The sequence below is a fragment of the Cervus elaphus genome, chromosome 4 (genome assembly GCF_910594005.1).
Source record: "Cervus elaphus chromosome 4, mCerEla1.1, whole genome shotgun sequence".
Taxonomy (NCBI): Eukaryota; Metazoa; Chordata; class Mammalia; order Artiodactyla; family Cervidae; genus Cervus; species Cervus elaphus.
The window spans coordinates 49,734,545-49,744,634 of NC_057818.1; the positions used below are offsets into that span (position 1 = coordinate 49,734,545).

Genomic DNA, 10,090 nt, shown 5'->3' on the forward strand with positions numbered 1-10,090 from the left:
GAGGATCACAGTAATAAAAAATGCACAGAGAAAGAAACACATGAGAGATTTTCGAGAGAAAACCAGGGTGAGTGAGTGTCCTTCAGCCCTCCTGAGCTGCTTACCCGGGGCTGAGACCTTGGCCAAGCTCCTCGGTCTTCCTCCACTTTCCTTCTGCATAACATGCAGGTAACAAGTGAGCTGACTCCCGAGGAGCTGTAGGAGCCGGATCATGTTATGTAGGTAAAGCATGTAGTTCAGTAATGACCAGATAGCAGCCAGTGCTCCTTATCATTCTTGAGACTGTGAGATATGTGATTGTAAGTGCCTGACTCGCAGTCAACGTCCACGTAAACTAGTTTCACTTATGTCATCTGGCTCCACCGGGTCTTAGTTGCAGCATGAGGGATATTTCCTTGAGGCGCATGGACTCTCTAGTTGCAGTGTGTGGGCACAGTTGCTTTGAGGCATGAGGGATCTTAGTTCCCCGACCAGGGGTCAACTTGACATTGCCTGCATTGTAAGGTGGATTCTTAACCACTGGAGCACCACGGAAGTCCTGGCATATTCATGAATAGTTGTGGAATGAATGAGTGAACGAGTAACTATGTATAGCACCATTACCACCCCCACCAAGACCCTAGCCTGGGTCTCATTCCCAAACACCAACCCTGTATTTCCACTGTCCCCTCCCCTTCCCACGGCAGTTCCCACCCAACAGACCCAAACCTGAACATAACAACCTCTCATTCCAACTGCATTTCTATATTTTATTGTACTGAGTCTCTCCCTGATCCTCCAAACTTGAACACCTCAGTGGTAAAAACTTCCTCCTCTCAGCACCTCCAAACCTAGGCTTGGTTAAGAGTCTAATATTCCCGAGACTGATTTCCAGAACAGCATCAGTCACCTTTCTGCACCCCAGGCGTGTTTTTAATTAAAAACGTGGAAACCCACTGATTCATAACAATTATTTTCTGAGCAAACCTACTAATGTCTGAGTGCTACAGGCTCAACAGAAAGAGGGGACAACTGTACTAGCTCCCAGTTCTGCTGGGATGCGGTGCTAGTACTTTCACAGTACCTACGAGGTGTCAGGCACGGTCCTAAAGCTTTACCTTTATGTTAACTCACGGCCTCATCACACCACCATGAGGTCGGTACTATAATTATACCCACTGACACTGTGGCACTTCAGACCCCATAAACCAGACCCCATTTAACAAACTCTTGCTATCCAAGGCCCATACGATCACAAACTGATGACCCTCGCAGGCCAGTATATGTAATGTGTTGGATTTGTGCAACTGTTAAAAATACTGAATTAGTTGCCAACATATAAAAGCAGAGCTATTTATGGAATCGCAGATTTTCAACTTCCCTTACGAACGAAATCTGAAAACCTGGCACCATGAAGGTGACATTCTTCATGACTAGGACAGGCATTCTCAGTTTCTTACAGTCGCCCTTCTTCCTAGCTTCTCCCCAACCCGGAGACCGAGGTTCATTAGCCCGCGTTGCTATCTTCCTCTCAGCGTCTCTAACTCCCGCAAGTATTTGCGTTTGAGATCCGCGCTTTTCCCAGCCCAGCAGCGCTTGTGAAAGCCCGCCAGTGCCCCCTGGCGGCGTAATCCAGAATTCTCATCTCGTCTCCCAGCAGCCATTAAGGGCCTCGGTGAGAACATCCAATCAGGTGAGTGGGAGGCCCGGGAAATAACCAATCAAAAACGAGAGAAGGGCCAGAATTTGACCACTGAGGATAAAGAGCACTCGGAATAAAAACTTTTTTTTATTGAAGTGGGAAACAGACGCACAAGGAGAGAGTCTTTTTTGCTGGGGTCTCCGGGCTCAGGGAGGCCCCGGTAGGGAGTGGCGGAGCAGGTAGGCAGCGGCGAGGCTGGTGCCCTGGCGCTGGGGCCGCGCGTACTTGAGGAAGACGGCGGCGCGGCCGGGCGCGGGGCCTCGGAGCGCAGCGCGGACCATGCACCGCTCGAGCGGGCCCAGCTCCGCTCGGCTGCGGCGGAGAGACAGAAACGGAGGTGGGGCAAGAATAGCGGGGGACAGGACACGACCTGTCCTCGGAACTTGGGGCTCGAGGCTGAGAAGACAAGCTGACTTGGGTCCCCGGGGCTGCTCAGGGGCTCTCTCTGGGTCGGACACGCCACCCATCCTCTAGAGCGACTGGAGGGGCGGACCCTCTGTTCTGCCCTCAGGGCGCCGCTATGGGAGAGCCAGGACCCGCGGAGAGGGAAGGAGTGGGGCTGAGGGTGGACAGACAGACATCCAGCTCCACCCCAGGGGCATGGGCTGGAGGAAGAGATGATCACTCTGCCCCGCGGTGGCACAGTTAACAAGATGAGGGGTTCGAGCAGCTAAAGGGTAATCCCATTCGCGGCCAGGAGGAGAGTTGGGGAACTCGAGGCTTGCAGACCCCTCATTCGCAACTCTGGAACGCAGTTAGAGCATCTTCTGGGCCTGAGGAAATCCTATTTTTCACCCTAGGACAAGGTTCTGGGCCCCCAAATCTGTACAAACACCCCATTCTCTGAGACACCTCCAGAGAAAAGCAAATGGGACCACCCAGACTAGGCAGTCACCCCATTCTCTCTCGCACTCAGGAAACAAGTCTAGCCCCGCCCCCACACAATTGTCTCATATTCTCTGAGACGGTAAAGACGGCGACAAAGAAGGTAGGCCCTGCAGCCACAGAGACCCTCCACAGCGGCCATACCTGTAAAGCGCCGGCTCAGGCCCGGAACCCGCTCCGTCGAGCAACCGGTGAGCCAGGCCCAGCGCCGCAGCTGCACGGCGACCCGGCTCCCACCCTGCGGCTTCGGCCTCTAGCAGAGACAGCTCCAAGAAGTAAGTGGCGAGAAGCAACACCTGTAGTTTCCGCGGGGAGCGTGTCAGGGCTCGCCCCTACCCGCGAGGCCACGCCCCTACCCGCGAGGCCACGCCCGCCCGCACAAGCCACGCCCCTACCCGCGAGGCCGCGCCGCGTTCCTGCCCCTTGCACCTGGGGGCCGCTCCGGGCCAGCGCAGCAAGCAACCCGAGGCAAAGTAGCGGGCCCGGATGGTGCAGCCGGAAATCCAAGCGGCTCAAGATGCGGCGCTCCGCGCGCAGAAGCTCGGCCAGCGAGAAGGAGCCAGCGCCCAGGAGACAGAGGGAGGAGGGCTGGGAATTGGGCGGGGGGGGTGGGGGGTGGGGAAGAGGTGGGGAAATCTTGGACCCTAGCTCGTTAATCCCTGCATTGAGCGCCTGGCATCGTTTCAATCCCCGTTCTGGGCCTCAGCTTCTGTTCTGTAAAATGGGGCCATTGATTTGCTGTCTGGAAGTCACGTAAAGCAGAGGCTTCACAGCCAGATAGACTTGGGTTCCTGACCTCAAACCCTACCGTTTGCTGTCTGACATGGACATCCACTGAAGCTCTCTGAGATTCAGTGTCTTCACATAAAACCGGAGATATGACTTCCTGTTTCACCAGGCAGTTCTGATAAGTCTATGCATGTTAAATACACTCAAGAAGGACTATAGCTACTATAACTACTCAAGACTGAGTCCAAGTCCCAAACGCTTGTCTTCTGGCAAATATCTTCCTCTCTCTGGGCCTCAGTCTCTTCCTCTGTTAAAAGGACACATTGGTAGCCTCTACCACATAGAGACATGCTGGGATTCTAAGACTAGGTGAAGTGTTTGCTCGGCACACACTAGGCGTTTAATCTGTGAGGCGGGGAGGAAGGGCTTCACCCTCCCAAGCCCCGCCCCGGAAGTACCTCGGGGAGCACGCACTCTTCCACTTTGCACGCCACGAACAGGCAGGCCATGCCCAGCAGCTGCAGGCGGTGTAGGCGCACTCGGCCCGCGCGCAAGTAGGAATCAAGCAGGTGCACGGCCAGGTAGAGCGTGTCCCCCGCCAGACCCAGGTACTCCTGGGGAGGTGGGGGGAGTGAGCACCAAGGTTCTAGACTGCTACGCAGGCCCCTCCCTGCCCTCTCCCGGTTACGTACGTGCACCTGAACCAGCCAATCCACCACTAGCGCGCGCATCTCCGGGGTCACGGTGCGGGGCAGGGCCCTCGGGGGCAGCGCGCGGCACACCTGCGGTCAGGCAAGGACGGCCTCAGTCTCCACACCTGTGCCTTGGCTTCCCTCCCGGGCTCCAGCCTCCTCGCATCAGTTGGACGTCACGAGTGCCACATACAAACTGGCCTCCAATGTCTCCTGCGAATACACTCCTCTTGCGTGTCCCCATCTAGAACCCTGGACTTTGTTCTGGACGCCTCACTTTCCAGCTCTCCAGTCTAGCCCCCAAGGCCACAGGACTTCAGTACTGGGCATCTTCTGCTGGGTTCCCAGACTCCAGTCTTAGTCACCAACCCTCAATCCATCCTCAGAGCACCCAGAGGGTCTTTCTAAAGTATAAATCTGACCAAGGAACTCCCCAGCTTAAAACCCTTCCAAGGCTTTCAGTACCCTTAAGAGAAAATCCCAATTGCCCTGACTCCGGCCCTGCTCCAGCATCACCTATCCCCTCTCTCCCCCCAAAACCCACACTTAAGCTACTTCTTTTGGTCCTGGACTCTGCCAGCCTCATTCCTACCTCAGGGCCTTTGCACTTATGTGCCAGTTGAAATGGTCATTCCCCACTCCTTGCATTTCTCAGTCCTTCTAGTCTCAGCTAAAATTTCCCCAACTTTTTATATACTTTTCTGTGCACCCTATCATCTCTATCTCATCGCTTTATTTTCCTCATGGTATTTTCAGCCTGGAGATATTTGGTGTTTACTTCAAAGTTTTGTCTTTTTGCCCCACTAGACTGCCAGCAGGGCAAGGATTTCTGTCCAGATCACAGCTATATCTTGGTTCCTAACAGAGACCCTGGGGTGGGAGAGATGCTCACAAGATGTTAAATAAACCGCATCCCTTCAGTATTTCTTCTGGCAGTGCCTGTCTCAGACAGTATCTGTGGACAACCATAGCCTGCGCTTTGGTTTTTGTGGTCCTTCTGAAATTATTGCCTACATTTGCTTGTTTGTCTCCGCTCATTGAGGCAGACTGTCTTGTGTTGTCCATCACAGCATCCCCAGTGCCTAGAACATGCTCAGAAATATTTGTTAATAACTCACTGAATAATTGATAAGTGGGTCAATGTGAGGGTCTACGCAGTACCAAAGGAGGGGCTGCAAACAGCTGGAGAGGCTGGGAAAGGGCATTCCACACAGGTACAGTGCAAGAGAAAAAGGCCAAGAAGTTGTGGGTGGCAGCGGTACAAAGGCTGCAAAGTCAGCGGGAAGTGACGTGAGAGGCTGGTGAGGTGGGAGTTAGGGACGACTTGTTGAGTGCGTGCTGCGAGAGAGTCAGCTTTGGCTTCCTCCAACCCGAACGTCGCCTCTGCTGTCCTCCAGGGATGTGGGCAGCGCTAAAGTTGCCCAAAGCCCGCTGGTCCACGAGTGTTCCCCCCACCCCACCCCAACCCCACTCACCATGACTTCGGCGAAGATGTCCCCGGCGTACTCACGTTCTCCCTCCAGCCCCAGCGCGCTCAGAGCCTCCTCCAGCCCCGGCGGCGCGCAAGGCCCCAGGGGCCTCTCCGGGCGTCTTGGGGAGATGCTCCTGCCCCCTGGGACGCCGTCAGGGATTGAGGTGCTCCGAGGCTCTGGGTCAAGGGACACGTTTGGACTCTGCAAGGGAGAGGGGCTGGGGTCAAGAGCCTGGAGAGGCCCAAGCCGAGAGGCGGGAACCTGGCTCCTGTATCTCACCAGCATCCTTCGGGCTGGCGTCAAGCCGAGCGCCCGCCTCTTCCTGCTGGAGTGGAGGACCCGCGACAGGTGCTTTAAATGCGCGTGGGCGCATGCGTGCTGAGCACGCTTCACCTGGGCAGGCGCAGAGGCAAAGACGAAATGCTACACAGGCTGGCTTTGCCCCATCCAAACTCTCTAGGTCAGGCAGATGGCTCAAACCCTCTTTCTGCTACTTACTATATGATCAAAAGCCGGCCCTGTGAGCCTCACTCTCCTCAGCAATAGAGTAGGGATTTCAAAACTTACCCGACACAGTGGTCCTGAGGAATTTGTAAGATTGTTAAATGTCCAGCACAGGGATTAAAACCTTAAAAGCTCAAGGCACGGGAGCTATAAAATCATGTAACAAACACTGATAGAAGGCCTCTGTCCCCTGTGGTGGGTATTCAGGGATGAGCCCGTGGTTGTTGCCTTTACCAAACCCACAGCTTCCAGGGGAGCTGATCCTCACGAGTCACCGACGATCAGTCTGGGTTAGTGCAGGGGCCTCTTCACTGCTTTTCCCGTAGCCACCGTCCACAATCGCCACCCACTGTGCAGCCAGAAACGATGCCGTGACCCCTAATACATCACATCATGCTCTGCCTCTGTTCAAAACATTGTGGGTGCCCATAGCCCTCAAGTTGAAAGTCCAAGAGGCCCTGTATTATCTTCCCACCCCCAAACATACCTTTGAGCCCATCTCCTATGCCCCTCACTCACTCCTCTCCCATCACACTGGCTTCCTGGCTCAGCCTCACCCACACCAGGCACAGTTCTACCTCAGGGCCTTTGCACTGGCTGTTCCCGCTGTCTGGAACCTCCTCCCTCAGAGATCCTTCACCTCCTGCAAAGTGTTTCCTCAGATACCTCCTTCTGCATGAAAAGCGACATCCTGAGCATCTCCTGTTCCCATTCTATGCACGTACTCTTGCCTTAGCATTTACCGCCTTACTTGCTGTCTCCCTCCTGACTAGAACTGTGAACCCCATGAGGGCAGGGCCTATCTAGGTTTTGTCTCTACTGCTGCATTCTCAGTGCCTCAAGGCGACTTGCCAGTGTCAGTACATAAATATTTGTTGAATGAATGAGTGAACACACAGGAAGGGCCTCTCTGAGGAGGTTATGTTGAAACTGAAACCTGTAAGAGGAGCCAGAAATGCAGATAGAGGATAGAATGTTCCAGGTGTGTGTGGGGGTGGGGGGGAAGCATGAGCAAAGACCCTGAGGCAGGAGAGCTTGCTATTTTCAGGCAGTGAGAGGTCAGTGAGGTGGGAAAAGTGAACAAAGAATGTGAGATGCTGGACCAGTGGCTTCCAGTCATACTTAAAACTCAAACATCTTACCTTGGGCCCAAGGTCCTTTTGGCCCATTGTTACCTGTTTAACCTCATTTCCTTCTACTCTTCCTATGCCTTCACTCCTTGAGACACTCTGTCTTTATGTTCCCCAAACACATCAGACACCTGCCTGCCTCAGGACCTTTGCACTTGCCGTTCCTGTTGCCTGAACCCAATGAGAACCGGGATATGTATATGCTCAGAGGACCTCTACACAGTGGGAGGCAGACCTCAGACATAGTGCGGGGTTGGTTCCAGACCACCTCAGTAAAGCAAATATTGCAACAAAGTGAGTCACACACATTTTGTTTGGTTTCCCAGTGTATGTAAAAGTTGTGTACACTAGTCTATTGTGTGCAACAGTATTATGTCTAAAGAAAAAATGTGCATACCTTAATTTTAAAATACTTCATTGAAAAAAAATGCTAATCATCATCTGAAAACAGGGTTGCCACAAACCTTCAATTTGTAACCAAAAAAATGCAGTCTCTGCAAAGCACAATAAAGTGAAGCACGATAAAATGACATATGCTGTAACAAAATTACTACAAGGGGAAAGTAGTAACTTTACAGAGGTGAAATCTGACGGACACCTTAACTGAGGAATGAGTCATCACCAGAAACAGAACAGATTGCCTATATAACTCCTGATAGGATATACCAAGAAGGGCACCTCATTTCAAGGAAGTTCTTTCAAAAATAGCTTACACATAACCACAAAGAAACATCAGGCCACAAACCCCGATCAAGAAGCATTCTGCAAAATAACCAGGCTTTCCAGGTGGCTCAGTGGGTAAAGGATTTGCCTGTAAGGCAGGAGACAGTTTCGATCCCTGGGCCAGGAAAATCCCCTGGAGGAGGGCATGGCCACCCACTCCAGTATTCTTGCTGGGGAATCCCATGGACAGGACTCTGGTGGGCCACAGTCCAGGGGGCCGCGGAGTCAGCCACGACTGAAGCGAGTAAGCACAGGCACACTGCCAAATAACTGTCCTGTGAGCTTCAAACCAGACAGTGGAAATGCAGCACGTTAAGTCTGGACTGAGTCGTTGGCCAGGACTTACTTTCTTTTGTATTCAGGGGCCCTAATGTGATCATTAATGAAAATCTGATTAAGGTCCAAGAGAAAAGTGTTGTCTCAATGTTAACTTCTGAACTTTGGTAACTGGACTGTGGTTAAGAGAATGTGCTGGTATGGGGACAGACATATAAATATATAGGGGGCGAAGTCAATGCAGGATGTCATGGGGAACCTCCGTGAAGGGCAGGTGAAAATTCTTTGTACTTTTTAAAAATAAAATTTTGGAGATTCATGGAAAGTTGTAAAGAGGACAGAGTTCCCATATACCCCAAAGCCACTTTCCCCTATGAATACTTTAGTGTGGCCTGTTTGTCACAATTTAGTAAGCCAGTGTGGACACAGTATTATCAAACCCATGCAACTCTTCAGACTTTCTGAATTTTTACCTAGTGTCTTCGCTGTCCTAGGACCTCATTGGCTTCTTTTGGTTGATGGCTTCTTAGGCTTTTTTGGAACCTTGACAGTTCTAAGAACCTGTGGTCAGGTCTTTTGCAGAACATCCCTCAGTTGGAATTTTTCTGGTGGCTATCTTCTATTAGATCGAGAGTATGCGTTTTAGGGAGAAAGAGCCCAGGGGTAAAGTAACATTCTAATCGCCTATCAAAGGCACACACTGCCCACATGATCCACTACTGTGATGTTGACCTTGATCACCTGGCTGACATAGCTTCACTTTCTCCACTGGAAAGCTACCTTCCCCCACTTTTCACACTGTACTTTGGGAGTGTCTTTGCAGCCCGTATCAGAGGAATGGTGGTAGTGTTGGTGGTGGTGTTTCCCCTCCTTGGAGGCAGAGTATTTACAGAAATTATCTGGAAGTCTGTGCAGGTATGTCTCTTCCCACCATATGTCATTTCCATCAGCACACACTCATTTATTTTACCCCTTGGGTGTAACCGAGTATTATGCTATTTATTGTTGCTCAAGTTGCTTTCAGCTGTGGCCACTGGGGGATCTTCCCCCTTGGCTCCCATGCCCCTTCACCTGCCCCATCAGTGAGGTTTTGGTTTCAGCAGGTCCTTACGTTCCAGCACAAGATGCTCTGAATTCATCTTGAACATTTCCTGCTCCAGTCCTAGAATCACTGTGGTACTAATTTTGAAAGTTTCAAAAGTTTTCAAAGTACCCGCAGTTACTTCGAAATTAAAAGTTTAAAATACTCGAATCGCTACGCTTTGGGGAAAAGCTATGTGACATGTATTAAAACACAGCAACTCTAGAATGTAGGCCACAAAAATTTAAAAAGCACAAGCGCAGTAAGATGGATTGTTACACTGAGGTTTATTACATTATTGCTGACAGCAGCAAACAAACTGGAAACGAAGTAAATGTTTGCCATGGCGGGGCGGGGGCCCAGCTGAGTTGGCTGAGGCACCTCCACCTGGAGAAAGAAGTTTGTGAAGCGGCTGGAGGTGTGACAACAGTGTCCACAAGGAGTCCCTCAGATGCAAAACAGGAGCTGAGGAAGGATCTCGTTTCTACCAGTGACCCGGCACGGCCTACTGGTGTTGGTACACCGGCAGGAGGCGGCTAAGACGCGGCTAAGACGCAGCAGGATGGAACCCAGCAGCTTGACATAGGCACAGGGGTGACGTGAGGGCCAGAATGACTGCTCAAGTGCTCAGGGCCAGGGGTGGTTCTGACTTTCCTCCTCCTTTCACAAAACTTGTGAAACTGTCTACACACACACGACAAAAGATCAACCTATTCAAAAGTTAATTTTCATAATTGATGGAATTCTATTAAAATTCTTCCCCCTAAAACACTTCGGGAAAAGTTCCGCCAGTGACACAAGCACCACCACTACGTCTAAGGGGATACGTTCACCGGAGGGCGGCAGCTGAGCAGCCTCTGGGAGCCCGTCCGTGGACGCGAGACAAGCGCTAACTGGCTGAGGTAGATGCGGGTCGG

General features: G+C 51.9%; 1 protein-coding gene across 1 annotated transcript; it reads right to left on the reverse strand.

Annotated features, from left to right (window-relative positions):
• Positions 1-209: 209 nt before the first annotated feature.
• LOC122692016 (cyclin P) lies at positions 210-5,744 on the reverse strand. The gene is made up of 6 exons (XM_043899164.1): positions 5,463-5,744; positions 3,988-4,077; positions 3,754-3,909; positions 2,996-3,154; positions 2,711-2,862; positions 210-1,993 (listed from the first exon to the last, which is right to left on the reverse strand). The coding sequence occupies exons 1-6, from the start codon at positions 5,742-5,744 to the stop codon at positions 1,828-1,830; spliced, it is 1,005 nt and encodes a 334-aa protein (XP_043755099.1). The 3' UTR covers positions 210-1,827.
• Positions 5,745-10,090: the final 4,346 nt, after the last annotated feature.

Excerpts from the sequence above, each read along its gene's own strand:
- LOC122692016 (XM_043899164.1), bottom strand. The coding sequence starts at position 5,744 with ATGCTGGTGAGATACAGGAGCCAGGTTCCCGCCTCTCGGCTTGGGCCT. Across the intron at positions 3,155-3,753 it reads AAGAGTGCGTGCTCCCCGAG|CCCTCCTCCCTCTGTCTCCT; the intron begins GTACTTCCGGGG and ends CCCAATTCCCAG. Across the intron at positions 2,863-2,995 it reads TGGCCCGGAGCGGCCCCCAG|GTGTTGCTTCTCGCCACTTA; the intron begins GTGCAAGGGGCA and ends CGGAAACTACAG.